At 41.2% G+C, this 20,444-nt stretch overlaps 1 protein-coding gene across 1 annotated transcript; it reads left to right on the top strand.

Moving 5' to 3' along the window:
- The first annotated feature begins 1,078 nt into the window (after positions 1 to 1,078).
- Positions 1,079 to 19,609, top strand: senp3b (SUMO specific peptidase 3b). Its single transcript, XM_034106125.1, is given in 14 exon segments — positions 1,079 to 1,429; positions 3,268 to 3,393; positions 4,139 to 4,858; positions 9,958 to 10,071; positions 12,676 to 12,705; positions 12,708 to 12,786; positions 13,435 to 13,582; positions 13,755 to 13,802; positions 13,907 to 13,984; positions 15,004 to 15,141; positions 15,398 to 15,481; positions 15,660 to 15,710; positions 18,211 to 18,231; positions 18,234 to 19,609. Coding segments are annotated over 13 exon segments (1,689 nt in total). The 5' UTR covers positions 1,079 to 1,429; positions 3,268 to 3,305; the 3' UTR covers positions 18,324 to 19,609.
- The last annotated feature ends 835 nt before the right edge of the window (positions 19,610 to 20,444 follow it).

The raw sequence follows: 20,444 nt of genomic DNA, 5'->3' as shown, positions 1-20,444 counted from the left end.
AAATGTGTTGTCTGGCCTCACAGTCTTAACATAATGATTATGCTGCCACCTTTTGGTACAGCAGTTAGAAATAAGCTTCAGAATATTTACTATAAATTATCGTTCGATACAAATAATACCTCATCTCATTGTCAAATATAGCTTTATTATCATGTGTTTTAAGTTGTGACCCAAACTATAACTTAACAAAAGTCTCATCAAAATTAGTGTAAAGTGAATCTAAAAAACGTTATCAGAAACACCGAGATTCTTCTTCAAGAGATGATGTTATTGAACAAATGTTTAATCGACTGCCAGGAAGAGAGATTTACAATTTATAATCAAAGTTGAACACTGTGATAATAACCTAAGAACACGTTTTCTTTATTTATACAAAACCTGCCAACCTACTTTATTCTTGTAAAACCAGAGGTAGAAAAATTACTCAAGTATATTGTACTTGACTAAAAGTAGAAGTATCAGAGTGTAGAAATACTCTGTTACAAGTAAAAGTCCTGCATTACAAATGTTACATGAGTAAAAGTAGAAAAGTATTTGCTTTAAAATATACTTAAAGTAGCAAAAGTAAAATTAATCATAATATATATGATATGTTTTATAATGATTGATGTGACATGAAAGTGTTCTCAAAGCTGATAAAGGTGCAGCTAGTTTGAATGACTTTGTATACTGCAGGGTAGCTTGTGGATTTACTCCAGGTGGAACTAAAGTCTGATTTAAGACTTGATTATATTTCATATCATTAATCCAAATCCGCAAAGTAACTAAAGGTATTAAATACGTGTAGTGGAGTAAAATTACACCATTTATCTCTGAATTGAAGTGGAGTAGAAGTACAAAGTAGCAACACATTTAAATACTCAAGTAAAATACTAGTATCTCAACATTGTACACTATAGTAGGCTACTAGTAAATGTACCTAGGTACTTTACACCACCCGGTAAAACATATAACTTTCATAAACTCATACCGAATCCAATTGTTAAAATACAACATGAGCAATTGTGTCAATAGAAAAAGTGGGGGGTCAAAACCCTTATCCTGATCAGATCCTGATGATACTCTCGATGACGCCATTGCTGCGCGACGGACTTGTTGTAGACATGAGAGCGAAAAATCTGCAGTGATCCGGCTCAGCGCATCTCGTTCTTTTTCACTTCTTATAGATTTTCGTGTCGATTTCACACAGATCTCTGTCTGCAATCTATACTTAATGTTTAGTGTTTAATTTGTTCGTTGAACCGGAAGACCTAAAATAAATCAAAGTTCTCAAGGAGGTGACATCTGGCTCCTGCACACCTGACTTCATTGAATGAGGTTTAACGTAAATTAGCATTTGTTTTGGTTCGATACCCTGACTAAATTAAGCACGCCCAACATTCAGTTGGAAGCAGCTGGACACACATTCATATAAATCTGCAGTCCAACGGTAAGCATATGATATGAACACCTAGCTTTGGAAGCACTACAGTAAAGCCGGGCGTTTTATTTTGTTGTTGCTAACATGGCAGCTCCCTTCTAGCTAGCTAACGACAACATAGCTAACCAGCTAACATGCTAGCTAGCATAGACAACGGATTATTGGAGAGCTATGGTTATTTCAGTTGGTTATAAATGGTGTTGCGGGGGCTTCGGATAGTTATAGTTACATACAAAACACAGTTTGCAGTTAATTGGGTTTTTATTTCGGTTTTAAGTGCTGAAACTGTGACGGTGATGCTGCTAGCGCTAAATGCGAACAAGCTAGCCTGGGTAGTGACTATTTCCTGCACCGGAAAGAATTGTCCCCTTCATAGAGCAGCTTTTTAAAAACATATCCCCTGCAGCAAATTATGCACTTTAATAAAAGCTAATTCGCCCATTTGTTTAGTTATACTCGTACCCAGTGTAGCTAGCAGGCTAAGTTACATATCCGCTTTCCGACCAGGTGCACATGGTGACGACAGTCCCGGTGTTACAAAGCTGCTCTGCTGTAACACAGCCATATGCATTATGAATGAAATGTGTATAATGTAAACCAAGTGTTGCTTGCTAAACGCTTGTCCTATGTCAACAAGAACAATTAGGTTTAATTACTTTTTTAAGCAGGTATTATTTATGCACATTATCAATTGTCCGTTGGGAGGTCATAGGTAATTCTTATTTACATTTCGTGGTAAAGTGTTGCAATTTCCCGCTTGTTTTTCCAATTGCAGCCCTGTCATTATAGAGCATGAAGGGTGCTTTGCTGAGGTGCAGAGGTGGAAGAAGTACTCAGATCTTGTACTTGAGTAAAAGAAGTACCAGACTGTAGGAATACTCTGTTACAAGTAAAAGTCTTGCAATCAAAATGTTACTCAAGTAAAATGACGAATCAGCATAAAAATATACTTAAAGTACCAAAAGTAAAAGTACTCATTGTGCAGATTGATCCATTTCAATATAATACAAATTGCATGCTTATATTATAGTATTAAAGTGTTTATCAAAGCTGGTAAAGCTTCATGACTTTGTATACTGCAGGGTAGCTTGTGAATTTACTCCAGGTGTAACTAAAGTCTGCTTTAAGAGTTGATTATATTTCACGTTAAAGTCGATGACCATTACATGTATGTATGTATGTGTAATGTGTATTTGTAAAGCGCTTTGAGAGTCATTGATAAAGCGCTATAATAAATATAAGGATTATTATAGGATTATTATAAAGGCAATGTACTGGAGTAAAAGTACACCATTTACCTCAGAATTGTAGTGGGGTAGTACAAAGTAGCAACACATTGAAATACCCAAGTAAAGTCTAAGTCGTCCCTCAAAATTGTACTTAAGTACAGTACTTGAGTAAATCTACTCAGTTACTCTAAACCACTGCTGAGGTGTAATGTGCCCCAACCTTACTCCGCAGCTCAGAAGGATTATCTGATACCCACGGATATTTTTTATCATAAAGGGACTTTGATTATGTCACAGTTGTTTTTCTGTCCACTTCTACATGTGAAAATGTTATCTACTGCTGGATTTCAGGTCAATTATTGGTTTCCCATTTTCTCCTAAGGCAGCTGATTTTAAAAGATGTTTCCTCTTACCCTTCGTTTAATCACATGGTGTTTTTAATTAGAACACTTGATATTTCATTTTCCCAGAATGTGGTGATGAACATCATTTAGGAGAAACATGGCACAACTAAATCTTATAAATTACCAATGTGACTAGTGTGGAGCATGCCGGATAACCTTTTTTAACATCTGCATTTCGAGAGAAAGTAAAGTAAACTGTGTTTGTGGTCTGCAGGTGACGAGCTGGCGCAGGTTGTGGGTTGTCCGTGGACAATGCGAGACAGTGGCGGTAGCCTGGCCCAGAACCGCTGGCAGGGTGACCTGGGTCTGACCGCTGTGGGGCAGGACGACACTGGAGGAGGTGGGCTTTTTATCAATCGTTAATGTTTACATTCCTGCTAGCTGCATGATAATTTATTTTTATTACACAGCTCAGTTGAATACCAGATTCTGGAACTGCAACAACGTAACTTAAAATGAAGGTTTTCTGTGTCCAAGTCTATGCACATTTTCTTTTTCCACGCCAGAACCCATACCCTGTTACTGTTAGTTCGTACATACCCTCTCTCCCTTGATCATCCTTAGCAACGGTCATTATTTTGCTTAGTAGCGCTGTGTTATCGAGTATTATTGCACGGCTTGGTTGAATACTTTTCAGAGTTTGTTAATACTCGAACACACCTCTGCTAAGAAAAATAATGACCTTTCTGCATATTATCCATTAGCATTTTCTTTTAATGGAACTGTATCATAATGAGAAATATAAATCCCAGTTTTGTACAGAACCTTTTTTTTAAAGTCACACCATGGTCATTTAAATACTAATTGTTATTCATTTTGTATTATTTTTAATATCTCAAATTCAATCGCAATTGCATTGCAAGTCAATATAATAATATGAAGTAAAGTCGTGCAGTCCTAATCGGATATCACAATACACAATTACTTTTTCTAAATGTATATTATAACAAGCACATTATAACTCAAATTTGAAATAAATGTCAGGTTTTAGACAGCATGTGTATTATTTATAAAAAATTGTAACCCAAAAATTAAATATTTTTTGGGAAGAAATGTAGCTGATGATAGTCAATGTTTGTATCCAGGTGGGATTCCTGGGGACCACCTCATCGTCCCAGTGTCGGGCCATAGCGTACCCAGCCCCATGCACCTCCGACTGGGGCAGAAAGAGAAGGTGTGGACGGGCGAGTATGTGGAGGAGGAGGAAGAGGAGGAGGATGGTATTGTTAGGATCAAGGCAATGGGTGATGAGGAGGAAGATAACAATCTGGATGGCGAGGACGAGTTAGAGTTTGAGGGCAAGGGCTGGGAAAACGACGAGGAGGAGGAAGAGGAGGAGGATGAAGAGGAGAATGATGAAGAGGAGCCGGAAGATGGCGGAGACCAGGCGCCGTTGGAGTGGGAGATCCCAGACTTTCCCTCCCAGTCCAGCGAGCTCCCTCACTCACACCTACACCACCATGGACCACAACAGAAGGCACAAGATGGGGACGACGTCGCTGGGGGCGCTGCCGCCTCCCAGGCCGAGGGGGGTGACGTGTTCCGGCCCCCCCTCAGCAGGTACCGGGTTCAGAAGAGGCGCTGGCAGCGTTTGAGGACCCATCGAGGCCTGGGCTTCCGGCTCACCAGGCACTGGAAGAGCTGGCGTCAGCGGGCGCAGTGGGTCTGCTCCCAGGGGCTCCGCTACCGGCAGAGAGCGCACCACTTGTACGGCAAGCAGAGGAGGACAAAAAGGTACCAGCAGTCTCCGTACTCCGACGGAGAGGAGGACAGCAACGACGAGATGTTCACAGACTCTGAGAGAGGTACTGATCGTTCACTTCTAACACACGTACTGAATATGTTTCAATGGCAAGGTTCTTTGTTTTTCTTAATACAAACAAATCTACATCAAATTAATTGCATGTAAAGACCAAATCATCCAACAGTGTTTCCACCAGGAACTTTTTCAGGGTCAGAAGCCAAGTGTCTTTTTTGTGTTTTGGGTGCTGTGCTAATCTTGTAAGAGCGGTTTGTCACTAAAATCTGAAATTTGGGGAGTTAACATGCAATACACTGCCAAAAACCCTGCAACCATTTTTGTTTATCAAAACTTTCTGACCATGAGCTGGCCATTAGGTTGCTACTGAACATCTTTTAAAACGCCTCACAACATATTTCAATTTTTTTAAACAGCTTAACAGTGTAGTATTTATAATCCTCTAAACCGGAGGATATTGTTTGGTGAGGACTATTTCAGGTGGCCGATAAATCCACATTTTTACATTGCATTTAGCTGACGCTTTTATCCAAAGCGACATACAATAAGTAAATTCGACCAGGAAGATACAACCTTGAAGAAAACAGAATCATATAAGTACATCAGGTTTCATAGAGCCAAACATTTCAAGTGCTACTCAACTGACTATAGATAAGCCAGTCCTTTATTAGTATATAAGTGCTCTGTTGGCAGTTATTTGTTAGTAATTATTAGGGGTCGATATTCCGCATTTGACCGATTATCGGTATCGGCCTTTTTTTAATCAAATTGCCGATAAAACATTGGCTCTGATGCGGCCGTTTCTCTGGCTGCAGTCACCACTCTGTGTACACGAGCAATGTCCCGCCCACAGCGCTATCTGATAGGCTATTACTGAAGATTTTCCTGGCGGGAGCCAGCCAGAGAGGCGGGACCTTCTCAGATTACAAGCAGGTGCGAAAGAACGCAGACACAGACTGAAGCAAGCAGCAGCGCTGAGCGGCAGAGCCATACATGTGTTAAACCGAAGTTCAATAAACATCCCTATCCCCTATGCTGAAGTTGCAAAAACACCATGATTTTATGATTCTATCAGTTTCCCAGTTACACAGGGACGCGGGAAGTCAGTCAGAGTTGGGGGTGCGTGCAGCGTCTCGCAGCGGAGTAACTGTGGTGGGGGGGAGGGGCTGCGAGTGGAGCCTCGCAGTTTTTCAGGTTGATATGTGAAGCTCATTAGCTAGCCAACATGTATCTAGCAAATGTTTAGCAAAATATTAGAAGTGAGGCTACTAGACTAACGTTAGGTCTACTGTAATAGCCTCACTTTTAATAGTTTTCAAAACATTAGCTAGCACTAGTGTTTTGCAGTTGCTAGCAGCTTATTGGGATTTTATACTAGATAGACAGATATAATAAATTAAGCATTATTGTTAGTTAAGCATGTCAGCCTGCAGCCCTACTTCTTGTCTCTCTCTAACTCATTGCAGATGACTGCACTAAAGAAAAGGGCACAGAGAGGAAACCAGTTGTAAGATGTTCAAAAGTTAATTAAACATAATATAGGCTATGCTTAAATGCATTTCAAAGAAGTTGTGTTGAGTTGTTATTCTACATTTTGACACCAAGATTTTACGGCAAATGTATATCGGTTCCAAATATCGGTTATCAGTCTCCTTGATTACTAATAATCGGTATCGGCCATATCGGTCGATCCCTAGTAATTATATCGCTCGAAGTGGAGTCGAAAGAGATGAGTTTTCAGTCTGCGCCGGAAGATGTGCAAGCTATCTGCTGTCCTGATTTCAATGGGGAGCTCATTCCACCATTTTGGAGCCAGGATAGCAAACCCAAGTTTTGCTGATGGGAACTTGGGTCCCCCTCGCAGCGAGCCGTTTAGCTGATGCAGAGAGCGAAGTGCACGCGCTGGGGTGTACAGTTTAACCATGACCTGGATGTAGGAAGGGCCAGATCCATTCGCAGCATGGTACGCAAGTACCATTGTTTTGAAATGGATTCTAGCAATTACTGGAAGCCAGTGAAGTGAGCGGAGGAGCGGTGTGGGAACATTTTGGAAGGTTGAAGACCAGACGAGCCACTGCATTCTGGATGAGCTGCAGAGGTCGGATGGCAGATGCAGGTAGACCAGCCAGGAGGGAGTTGCAGTAGTCTAGGCGTGAGATGACGAGAGCCTGGACCAGAACCTTCGTGGCTTTCTGGGACAGCTGGGGTCGTATCCTCCTGATGTTGTAAAGTGTGTATCTGCAGCAGCGGGTTGTAGCAGCGATGTTTGCACTGAAGGACAGTTTGGTATCTAGGGTCACACCCAGATTCCTTGCAGTCTGAGTCGGGGAAACAACAGAGGTGCCGATGTTGATTGTTAGGTCAAGAGTGGGACAATCTTTTCCCGGAAGGAAAAGCAGTCCAGTCTTGTCAAGGTTGAGCTTGAGGTGGTGAGCAGACATCCACTGAGAGACAAGCAGAGATGCGTGCGACGACCTGGGTCTCTGAGCGGGGAAAGGACAGAATTAGTTGGGTGTCGATCAGCGTAGCAGTGGTATGAAAAACCATGCGGGCTAATGACTGATCCGAGCGAGTTTGTGTACAAGGAGAAGAGGAGGGGACCAAGAACAGAGCCCTGAGGGACCCCTGTAGGTAATTGACAAGGGTCAGACTCGGACCCTCTCCAAGTTACCCTGTAGGTGCGGTCTTTGAGGTATGAGGTGAGGAGGGAAAGTGCAGTGCCTGAAACTCCACGTTTTTGGAGAGTGCAACGGAGGATCTGATGGTTCACCGTGTCGAATGCAGCAGACGGGTCCAAAAGGATGATGACAGAGGAGAGGGATGCTGCTTTAGCAGTGTGCAGTTCCTCAGTGACAGCAAGGAGAGCAGTTTCTGTGGAGTGACCTGCCTTGAAACCAGACTGGTGTGGATCCAGAAGGTTGTTCTGATGGAGATAACAGGAGAGTTGTTTAAAGACAGCACGTTCAAGTGTTTTAGACAGGAACGGGAGGAGAGAGACAGGCCTGTAGTTTATAACATCAGACGGGTTGAGAGTGGGTTTCTTTAGGAGAGGGTTTACTCTTGCCTCCTTGATACTGTTTGGAAAGTGACCAGAAGTTAGAGAAGTGTTGATGAAATGGGTGAGAAACGGTAGAATATCAGGAGCGATAGTCTGAAGGAGGTTTGACGGGATAGGGTCCAGAGGACAGGTGGTAGGACGGGCAGAAGTAATGAGGGTAAGAACCTCACTTGGAGAGAGAGGGGAAAGGAGGTTAGTGTGTGGGTGAAAGGAGGGTCTTGTGACCCAGCGGTGAGTAAAGGTGAGTCAGAAAAAGAAGAGCTAATTTCATCAACCTTTTTTTCAAAGTAGTTAACAAAGTCGCTTGACAGAAGGGAGGAGGGGGAAGGGGCTTTGGCAGGGTCCAAGAGGGTGGAAAAGATGGAAAATAGTTTTTTGGGATTGGAATAGGAAGATTGGATCTTATCTTGAAAGAAAGTGCATTTTGTCTGAGAGATCGAAGCAGAGAAAGAGGAGAGGAGAGCCTGATAGGTTAGGAGGTCGTCATGGTGTTTGGATTTCCACCGTTTCCGCTCTGCTGCCCTAAGGACGGTTCTATTAGCACGCAGTGCATCATTTAGCCAGGGAGCAGGAGGGGACTGACGAACCTGCCGAGATGTGAGAGGACAGAGAGGATGAGAGAGTAGAGGAGAGTTTCTGCAGCAGAGTTTGGAGGCAGAAGTTGGAACGAGTCAGAGGAAGGGAGGGCTGAGAGCACCGATGAGGCAAAGGTAGAGGGGGAGAGGGAACGGAGGTTACGGCAGACAGGTGCAGGATGAGAAGAGATTAGTTTGTTATTAGAGATGTCCCGATCCGATCACGTGATCGGGGATCGGAGCCGATCACGTGATTTTCCAAAAATCGGGGATCGGGAGAAAAAAATCGGGGATCGGGATTTTTCTGGCAACAGAGTGGGCGCAGTGTCTAATAGTAGCAGTAAGCTAACGAGAGGCTACGTTCAGCTGGTGACTCGGGAGTCGGGACAGAGAAAATGTCAGGAGTATGGAAGTATTATAAAATTGAAAGCGAAGGCAGTGTAACAGCCAGATGCAATGTTTGCAAGGCAGAGGTTCCGTGTTGTGAAAAGAACAGAGCTACGTTCAACACGAACAATCTAATACGCTACCTGAGAAACAAACGCCAACAACAACACGGCGAGTACACAGCGGCCACTCAGGTAACGGCACTGAAACAACCGACACTTTCAGAGACTTTCAAAAGGAAAGAGAAACTGCCCCAGAACAGTGAAAAGGCCAACACAATAACAGCCAAGATAGCTGAATTCATCGCGTTGGATGACCAGCCGTTATCTGTTACCTTTTTTTTTTCTCTTAATGCATTGCATAAAGATCGGATCGGGAAAAATCGGTATCGGCAGATTGTCAAAATCAAATGATCGGAATCGGATCGGGAGCAAAAAAAGGTGATCGGGACATCCCTATTTGTTATGTTTGGAAAGGGGTAGAGAGAATGAAATGAAGAAGTGATCGGATGTGTGGAGCGGGTTTACAGAGAGGTTAGACGTGGTGCAGTTCCTTGAGAATATGAGATCAAGGACATTGCCAGCTTTATCAGTTGGTGGGGATGGAGACAGTGAGAAAGCAAAGGCGGTTAAAAGAGATGTTAGTTCAGATGTCTTCCCTGTCTGGAGGTTGAAGTCTCCGAGAAGTGCAGCGGGAGGGCCAGTTTCTGGGATGTGTGAGAGGAGATTATCTAATTCCTCCAAGAAGTCCCCCAAGGCGCCTGGTGGACGGTAGAGAACAACAATGGTTAATTGTATAGGATGGGTTACTGTTACTGTGACGGCATGGAAATACATTTGTATTTATTATGACAAGAGATTTGAGTTGGTTTATTTCTTTATCTGCTAACATTACGATGATGCACTCCAGTAGCATTTGTGCCCGCTGTGGGAAAGCACATCAACAATGGCAGATTCTTGACATTTGTACGGCTCCCAAAGATTCCCCCCCCCCCCCCCTTCTTTTTTCATTGAGATTTCACAGAGTGTAATTTATGCTGTTAATGTATCAAATGATCAGAGCCATGACATTGCAAAACATGTAATCTTCACTGGATAAATACTTTATTTCCTTTTTCTCTGTCAGATAAACGGATGAATGGCTGCTCTCCAGACAAGCCAGAGGACAGAGGGAGGCGGGAAGTGGAGGCCAAACCTGTGGAGCTGGCCCTGACTGAGGAACACATGAGTTGTGTCACAGGTACGGATCAACATCTGTCAGGCAGATACATGTAAAACTGCTTTTTGATAGGTAAAAAGGAAAGAGTAGGACCTCTTCAATGGTTAAGTATGCTTTTTTCTGGCTTGCTATGAAGATAAAGGTGACATTATAACTGCTTCTTTCTTCAGGGTTCGTACGGGTGCTTGAAATCCTTGAAAATGCTTGAAATTTGACGTGGTGTTTTCAAGGTTGGGAAAGTGCTTGAATTTTGGGAATGGTGCTTGAAATTGAGTTAAAGTGCTTGAAAATGTAAATGCTTTACTTTTACAAAAAATGTCTGTCTGACTGAATAGTTCGCTTTTTAGATTAAAAGAAAAGAATTGCTTCGTTTCTACATAAAACAGCTCCGCTGCGGCCTTCCCGCGCTATGCGCGCGACCTGCAAGTGTTTGTGTTACGTGTGACCTGGGCATTCTGATGAGAGTGATAGATGACTGTGTGCCAGGAGGTTGCCGTTTCAACGAGCGTTGGCTAGCAGAAGACGGCTAAGACTGGGGTCAAGCCCACGAGTAGCCTCCTGCAAAGTTTGCAACAAATAACGATGCGAGAGTCTGCGCTGACGAGCAACATGAAAGGTACGCCGTAGAAGAGCATTTTAGATTAGGCTAACGTTGCATGTTACGTTTGTTTAAGCTAACGTTAGCGAGCTGAATAGCAAACTCGATTGAGGGATAATAATAATTGCAGGGGACAATCATTTCAGAGGAGCGTACCTATGGTATGTGCGTTACAGTCGCCATCGTGTGGTGTTCAGAGGATGAAGCACTCACGGCATTTCGTGTTATAGTCATGAAATATAATCTATTGATTCGACACAGAGCGATTTTGAAAGCAATGTATTTCTACTGTATGTTTCGTGCCTAAACCAAATGTGACTTGCTCTCTCGAAATCAGTCACATTGACCCGAAGACACATTTTCGTTTGTATTACTGGTCTCGGGGAAGCTCGCGAGTGTGTTTGTGTATTTTTGCGTTTGTGTACCGGGGAAACACTCACAATAAACACCGGCTGTTGCTATGCTTGCTGTGACGTTAAATTACTCCGTTCTCCGCTTGTAATTATGCCGAAGCTTCAAAGTTGTATTTATCATCTGAATTTGCCGAAACAAGTTTAATATTCTGAAAGCCAATACTTTGTTTATTTGAAAACAGATGAAAACAAACTGTCTTTTATATAAAATTGAAGTATTATACAAGTAAAACTACATTTTGTTTTAATCCCATGTAATTGTAGAATGAACACAGTCTTCCTTTGAAGATGTATAAGTCAGGTGTCTTGAGTAGTCAACATTACCTAAAATCATTTTACACATTTGTAAATATTATTTTCCACTTGTTACCATTGTGAGTCGATTTTTATGCAGCTCTGCGTGATTTTGTGGCTACAATTCAGGCTAATACACTACCAGAGGTGGATAAGTACTCAGATGTTGTACTTGAGTAAAAGTAGAAGTACTCAGATCTTGTACTTAGTAAAAGTAGAAGTACTCAGATCTTGTAGTGAAATTATAAGTACTCAGATCTTGTACTTAGTAAAAGTAGAAGTACTCAGATCTTGTACTTGAGTAAAAGTAAAAGTACTCAGATCGTGTACTTGAGTAAAAGTAGAAGTACTCAGGTCTTGTACTTAGTAAAAGTAGAAGTACCAGAGTGTAGGAATACTCTGTTACAGTAAAAGTCCTGCACACTTGTTCCTCAAGTGAAAATAGAAAAGTATTCTCATCTAAATATAGTGAAAGTAGCAACAGTAAAAGTAGTTGTTGTGCAGATTGGTCCATGTCAGAATAATATATATGATATGTTTTATAATGATTGATCATGAAAGTGTTCTCAAAGCTGGTAAAGGTGCAGCTAGTTTGAATAACTTTGTATACTGCAGGGGAGCTTGTGGATTTACTCCAGGTGGAACTAAAGTCTGATTTAAGACTTCATTATATTTCACATCATTCATCCACATCTGTAGAGTAACTAAAGGTGTTAAATACATGTAGTGCAGTAGAAGTACACAATGTACCTCTGAACTGTAGTGGAGTAGAAGTACACCATGTACCTCTGAACTGTTGTGCAGGAGAAGTACACCATGTACCTCTGAACTGTAGAGGAGTAGAAGTACACCATGTACCTCTGAACTGTCGTGGAGTAGAAGTACACCATGTACCTCTGAACTGTAGTGGAGTAGAAGTACACCATGTACCTCTGAACTGTATTGGAGTAGAAGTACACCATGTACCTCTGAACTGTAGAGGAGTAGAAGTACACCATGTACCTCTGAACTGTCGTGGAGTAGAAGTACACCATGTACCTCTGAACTGTAGTGGAGTAGAAGTACACCATGTACCTCTGAACTGCAGTGGAGTAGAAGTACACCATGTACCTCTGACTTGCGTTCACTACCAACCTAAAAGTACCCTACCTTAATGTGAGGTAGGGAAATAATCATGTGAGTATGTGTATATAAATATGTAATTTACAACAGCTGTAAGATGCTTGAAAAGCTGGAAAATGCACCTTGAAAAATGCTTGAAAGTGCTTGAATTTGACTTTGGAAAAGGTGTAAGAAACCCTGTTTCTTTCTTCTGTCAAGGGATCCTTGAAGAGTCTCTACAGCAGTACGGCAGTTGATCCCCATCCATGTGGATGACATCGTGGAGAAGCTTCAGGACATCTTCAGCCAGAGCTTCTCACAGCCACACAGGTCAGACACACACTTCTTCTGACATGGGGTTGGCAGGCAGTGCAATTGTGTGGCTAAAAAACAACAACCAGGAAACAAGCTATACCGGTTCTCTCCCCTGGTAGTCAACAGTTTTGTCAATGAGTTTTCAGTTAGATGCCTGACATAAGGTCTGTGGTTGGTCATGATTGGTTCTACGACATAAAATACGTCAGTAATTACCCTACTGATGAATGTCTGAAGCTTTTAGTGGCTCACAGGCAGCTGCAAACAAAGGCCTGAATGAGGCTTCTAAACGTCATCACACTGAACACGAGTCTGCATTTAGCTTAGCATTTGTAATGTGAAGGAATGCAAACGTTGGCTTTTTACTTCTGGCAATATTTTTCAATTTCAACAAATATAAAAGTAGGTTTATCATGCTGAAGTATCATAAATGTTAGTTTATTTTCTGCAGTATTCCGAAATCCAATGGGAAAAGACAATTGCTTTTTAAAAAAATACACCATCCTGCACCACTCTCCATCAAGAAATATTATAAAATCCACTTAATAATTTATGACATTCATTAGGGCATCCAGAGGTTGGTAAACCATAAACATCTGATGTGACACTATGTACTGTAGGTAAAGGCATTTTTTTTCTCTGTTTGTGATTCTGCTTCCATAGGAAAGCCGTGGTCCAACACCTAATACAATCCTTCCAGCGCTCGTCGGGATCTGCCCTGGCTAAAACATTCAGAGTCAACTACAAACGCCATGTCCTCACCATGGACGACCTCGGCACGCTGTACGGACAGAACTGGCTCAACGACCAGGTAACACAACACACTCTTTACACATTTTGAATTGGTATTGCAGGAAAGGAAAAGCTTATTAGCATCATGGAAGGAAATATATTCAACTCTTATTTATTGGCAATTTTGGAATCACTTTGCGATGTTGATTTTGGACATCTTGGGAACATCTAAATCTTCTTTTGTTGTTCAGATCATGAACATGTATGGTGACCTGGTCATGGACTCTGTGCCAGACAAGGTAAAGAAATTAATTAAATATGTCATGCGGAAACAGAATTCATGCAAAGACTTTATTGAGCTACATTAAAACCCAAAACAATCTACCCTAATTCTCCCCTTCAGGTTCACTTTTTCAACAGCTTCTTTTATGACAAGCTAAGGACAAACGGCTATGATGGAGTCAAACGGTGGACGAAAAATGTAAGTGTGTCAGAACCCTGTGTCTTCTGCATCCTCTCAAAGTTGAAGTTGTGCTAGACCATTTTTCTTACTCAAATCAACTTTATTGATATAGCACTTTATGTACAACACAGTTGAGCTAAATAGCTTTTACAGCACACACAGGAATACAATTAAAAATAATGAAACAAACACATTAGAAAATAACTAAGATCTGAGTAATGATAGACCTACAGGAGAAACGAAGAGCTGGTTAAGTAAGACAAATAAAAGCTAATCAGAAAAATAGTTTTTAGATGAATCCTAGAGATATTGGTAGTAGGAGAAAAAACGTCTTTTGGGGGCAACTACCCATGAAAGTAATAATTTAGATTTGTATCAATACTAGTTTGGTTCCTCATGAATCATTGTCTTTGTGAATAATCTCACACGCACACATATGCCATTGAGCTCACCAAGTTGCGCCTTATCAGAACGGCACTGAAGCTACCTTTCCGTGTTACTAAACCTAGCTCACGACTGACATTTTAAGATGAGGAGCCGCCCTTCTATCGCTACAATCCCCGCCACCAACCAACAACTATTCTACATTTAATACAATTACCGTTAGCACTAAAGGGGGCAGGGAACAAACTGAACCGTTGAGAGCACCAGAGGGAGGGAGGAGAGCCATCGCCAGATATCAATCTACGGTAGCTACTGTTAGCAAAGCCAAAAGGAGCAGGAATTTCCGAGAGTTGCTAAGAGAAGGAGAGTTATGAGTGCTTGAGCTGTGCTAACATGTGATTAGATGAAGAAGGCAGTTACTTCACGTTGTTCAAGAGCTTTAACAAGATCTACTTAAGTTAAGCTAATATAAGCTATCAGTTTCACAAACATGCAGCAACAGACACACAGGAGACCCTGAAATGACAACACGCTTATCGTACTGCCTCGATAGTCTCAGTGGTTAACCATCTTTGTTCAAACGTTTCAAAGTATGGATACATTTTATTCACAGTAGTATTTACATCAGTTCTCCCTCCTCTCCTCCCCGTCAGGTTGACATCTTTCAGAAGGACCTGCTGCTGATCCCCATCCACCTGGAGGTCCACTGGTCTCTGGTCAGTGTGGACATTCCTCGCCGAGCCATCACTTACTTTGACTCTCAGCGGACTCTCAACAGACGCTGCCCAAAGGTAGGACCACACAGCAACCCCAGGCGCCTAGTCGTAGATTATTCTGGAGAAAAAAAGATATAAAAGCCATTGGAGACCCTCAATGCTTCTTTTACTGAAAATGTTTTTCATGTTATCATTTGAACTTTTCCACTGGTTCAATGTTATCAATTATATTCATAGTGGGCTCTCTTGTTATGGAAAGCAATAAAGACTTCCTTAATAAAACAAGTCTGTGACTAGAGTTTGTCTCAAGTCTTTCTGTTTTTGTTTACAGCACATTTTTAAGTATCTGCAAGCGGAGGCCATCAAAAAAGACCAGCAAGACTTTTTGACGGGATGGAAGGGCTTTTTCAAAATGGTGAGCTCTGTTTCTGATGGATTTGTCTCCTTTTTGACACGGCTTCAGGTTACTAGTTCCACAAAGCTCTCTGTGTGGGCTGAGCCGCTGCCAGCCACTCACACATTACCATGGCTTTGTTATGTACTTGAACTATTGTCCTGCGAGTTGCTCATGTTTTGTGGATTGTTTGTTTCAGAATGTGGGTCGTCAAAACAACGACAGCGACTGCGGTGCTTTTGTGCTACAGGTGAGTCTCATGTTATTGTCCATGTGCAGATTAATGGAAGACTATGCTGGGTAAAGCTCACATCCCCCATACCAGGGCTGTCCAACTTATTTGCACCGTGATTAGTTAAGAATTACCATAAATAAATCACTGACTAATCAAATCAAATCAAGTTTTATTTATATAGCACATTTATAAACGATTTTTGGTCGAGCCAAAGTGCTGTACATATAATAAGAAATAGCCTACAGTAGAGACACTTTACAGCAAATACAAAAGCACAGATTGTTCAGAATATCAGTATGAGAAAAACGACACCCTCTGTCCTTAGACCCTCACATCGTACAAGGAAAAACTTCCAGAGAAAACCCACAGTTTAAAGGGGAACATGGGAGAAACCACAGGGAGAGCAACAGAGGAAGGATCCCTCTCCCAGGACGGACAGACGTGCAATAGATGCCATGTGTAAATCGAAGAGATAATACATTTTACAGCATATAGACCGAATGTTAGGAAATGCATGTGTCTGTAATAAGAAGATGAATCCACGAGGATGTCAGCTACAATCCTGTGGAAGCCATCAGGGAAGCAGCATGACGAGACCCAAGGCAGGACCGCAGAGACAGGTTCAGCCACGACCCGAAGTCCACGACTTAACCCGGAACTCAGGATAGAGGATCCAAGACACAGGACTACAGCAAGAGGATCAGCCTCGACTCCGGATCCCGGCGTAGATATAGATACAAAACAAGAAAGAGATTTGGCTGGGTTAATCGGAACAAGAGAATACAGACAGACAGAGGGAAAAGGTCATTGGATAAAAGTTATTCTTGGCGCAACTTCCAACAGGAGTCATTTGGGGGGGGCTCATGGGGAAAAAAGGTTGGGAACCACTGTTCTAGAAAGATCTCATGAACTTCCCCACTCAATCTATCAAGACCCGAGCAGTTCTATTAGATATAGGATAAGAAACAGAGATAGGGAGCACAACAACCTATCTCTTCGTCAGATGCACTCCCCCGCTTATCTAAGCGACTCTGTACCCCGTTACCCTCTGTACCCCGTTACCCTCTACAAGGCCATAGACCAGCAGAGGGAAAATGGGGGGTGGGTAAGGGTTTTTAAGAATAAACCGCAAGGGTCTAAAGGGAAAAAAGATTAAATATAAGGTACTATATAATAAGTAATCCTATCTACTATTCCTATATTCGAATAATGTATACACTATTTTATTACTAGACTACAATTGTAGGCTAGTATAACGATTTAATTTGCAGTGTTATAATATTAGTCCTTCAATAAAAAAAGGCATACTTTTTAATGTTTTCATTTAAATGGGTTATTATCTTAAATGAAAACACATTAGTTCCAGCTAATCAGAATCAGAAACTGGTTTATTGCCAAGTAGGTTTACACATGCAAGGAATTAGCCTATGGTGCATACATAAACGCAATTTAAGATTAATTGTCAGTGTATTTTAACATTATATCAACATGAAATATAGATATACTAAAAACTACATACAATAAAATATAACAAAATACTCTTAATAAAATAAAAATATGAGAGTTGGAAAGCTGTGCAGATATTACAAGAGGTAGATTTGTATATAAGTGTGCTAAATATTCAAAGGTTGTGCAGGACTGACAGTAATTCAATGAAATAAATAAAAACAAGATATTGTTCGCATAGCACTTATTGTACGTCGCTTTGGATAAAAGCGTCAGCTAAATGCAATGTAATGTAATAGCCTGCTAATAATGACATTGTAAGGAAAAAATGCAAAGCGAACTTAAATGAACCAGTTAATACATTTGCTGGGAATTTTGAGAGGCAAGCCATTTAAAATCAGTTTTGAGCGTCGCAAAGGTTCTTAGGGTGTGAATTCGGATTGCCCTAATCTGCATCAATGCATCAATCTGCTGCACTTTGAGAGAACAAAAAGATAAGCTTAAATCTATATTTATATTTCAAGCATTTATTAACACTGTAATCTGCAACATTTTTGGTAGATTAGATATGCAAATATTACCCACTGCACCCACCCTAATGCACTATATACACACACACATAGATACACAAGGCAAACACAGGCATTTCATCTACTCACTGTCTGCATGGAAGCTCTATGAATCTGTATATTGTATTTAACATTTCATTTATTTTCTTGTGTTGATCTCTTATTGCATCACGTTTCCTTGTATTCTGCATTGAGTTTAATTTTGCAGAGAAACTTTTTTAACTGCGTATAACAATCAACGCGTTAACATGATATGAAATCACAGCCACAATGCATGGGGAAAAAAGGACGTGTTTAAAGACCGATTGGGTGGGTTTACATCTCCGAAGACCAACTGTCTTGGTCATTCATGGGAAATACTTTTTTAGACCGCATGTCCCACACCTACTACATGGAGCCTGTTGATCTGCACTGTAGGAACGCACACTTTTTACTTGTGTCGTTGCTACACGCTAATAACTTGCTGTGTTTTTCCTCATGTGCCCCCCACCGTCCTACAGTACTGCAAGTGTCTGGCAACTAGGGCAAGCCGTTCAGCTTCGGCCAGCTGGATATGCCCAGGCTGAGGAGGCAAATGTACAAAGAACTCTGTCACTGCAAGCTCACCCTGTGACCCGCCGCCCGCCCGCCATCTCCACCTGCTCCTTTAACAAGATGGAGGGACAGTGATACGACAAGACCGAGGGCAAGGGGAGCAAACGATTGACTGGGAAAGAGAACAAAAACTATTTTTCTCAACATCCAGAGAAATTACTTCTTTCTTCTATTGTAGGTGATGTGATTGTTTCACTTTTTGTCTCTCTTTGCTTCCCTCTCTCCCCACCCTTTGATAAATGTTTTAATTTCCATGTCATGGTTATTCCTTTGTGGTTGACAGAGGCCAAGAATAGCTTCCGTTTTGGGAATGTGCTAATCTTCCATCCCATTGTAGACCACCGTTGTTTTTTCGAGAAGATTTCAATAGCGTACAGTCCAGGTATAAACGGTTGAAGTCCAACCTGACTACTACTTTCACTTTTGGGTGGAGGGCATAACGAATTGAACCAGTCTGTGTAAGCTTGTGGTTAATTAGTACTTGTGGATGTACATGCCTTCCATCCATCCAGTCAGTCCATACAGTATGTTGTGTTCAAATCATTGACACCCAACATGAAACACACACTCTACAGCCAATGGTATGTTGACAATTCTATCCATCTAGTCAGCACATAGCGTTTGTAATGCAGCGTAACATTTCCGATGTTTAGTTGAATTCAAGAGACAATGGAACTTTCTAACTGATGCTGCCATATTGATGTCCGAAAACAGCGTATGAAGAGCTTCTCTAGTGCATTTTTTTTTTATTAAGGAAATCAGAATTGACATCCATGGAACAGCCCACATTTCAACCCATGTGCTGGAAAATTGCCCTCAACCCTAAATAAAACATCTTTCATGTGGGAGACTGGATCCGCATCGTTGCCCATACAAGCCAGAATGACATATTGGCCCTGAGAAAGGGGCATCTTTACATTGCATTTATCTTTTATGTGTTTTATCTGTCAGAAAATGTGTTGATATGCTTATTGCTTTAAACAAATGGTGTTAAAAAGGAGGACTACTAATAGGTTATTTTCCAAGTAAATACAAAACTGATCCTCTGGTTAGTATTTCTTAGAAAGTTTGACAGCCATTTTGGTGAGGACCACGACAGCGACACAACAGATTCAGTATGTTCACAATGGAGTTACAGCACCCTCCTCCTCTTTTTTTTGTTATAACGAAAGTAGATTTTGTTGATAGCGGTGTGTCTGTTTTTTCTTTTCTTTTGTTTTTCCAAACAGGAGATGATGCATCAGAGTTGAACGTTTTATATATCTTCTACAATGCATTATTGTTGCTAAAAATAAAAATATGCGGCAAAAATTGGACTGTGCATTTTATTAATGCTAATAAATAGGCGTCATATTCAAAATCCAGTAGTATTGCAGTATGTTATAACATACAAGGAATTTCTTTATGGGCCAAAACAAAAACAAATGGTCGTATCAAATGAAGTCTATTACTCAAATTCTGTTCTTAAGATCACACTTATCATTCAGTACTCTGAACATGTAATCTTTATTATAACAAGCTACAGTGAGCAAAGATATTATTTACATTTGTTTTTTATTTTGCCTTTAATGTTGCTATGGACCCTTATATAAACAGTCCATGTTAAGGACAGTTTGAACTGAGTATTCCTGAAAGCCTGTTGTCATATTCACAATACATGCCAAACATGAATTGGCATTCATTATGCTTTATTATAATTTATAGCATAATGAATACCAATTCATGTTTGCCAATATCCCTAGATACAGTTGTATCTAGGGACATATTCTATAAAATACTTATTGCAGACAGCATGAGTCATACACCATAAATCCAGCTTTTTTCCTTGTGTTAAATATGCTACACATGACTCATACAGTTTCACACTTTGCATCATATATCAGTGGTCATAAGATTTGTCACTTATTTGTAAGGAAATATGGTTCAGATGAAAACAAAAAATAATTCTACCCTAGGTACGGCCTTTTGTCTGCGTTGACGAATGGCTGGTCTAGGAATGGGGAACCTTAACTTTGTTCTACAGCGTATCGCGGGAGAAGCAGCTTGATTTGCCCCATACAGTTTTTCGTAACATATAAACACCGCCCCTCTGGCCTGCTAACGCGGGCAAAATCATGCGCCACTAAAGACGTTACGACCC

Source organism: Pseudochaenichthys georgianus, chromosome 18 (assembly GCF_902827115.2).
Source record: "Pseudochaenichthys georgianus chromosome 18, fPseGeo1.2, whole genome shotgun sequence".
Taxonomy (NCBI): Eukaryota; Metazoa; Chordata; class Actinopteri; order Perciformes; family Channichthyidae; genus Pseudochaenichthys; species Pseudochaenichthys georgianus.
The sequence above is the reverse complement of the archived record's forward strand: the minus strand, read 5'-3'. Positions and strand labels throughout refer to the sequence as shown.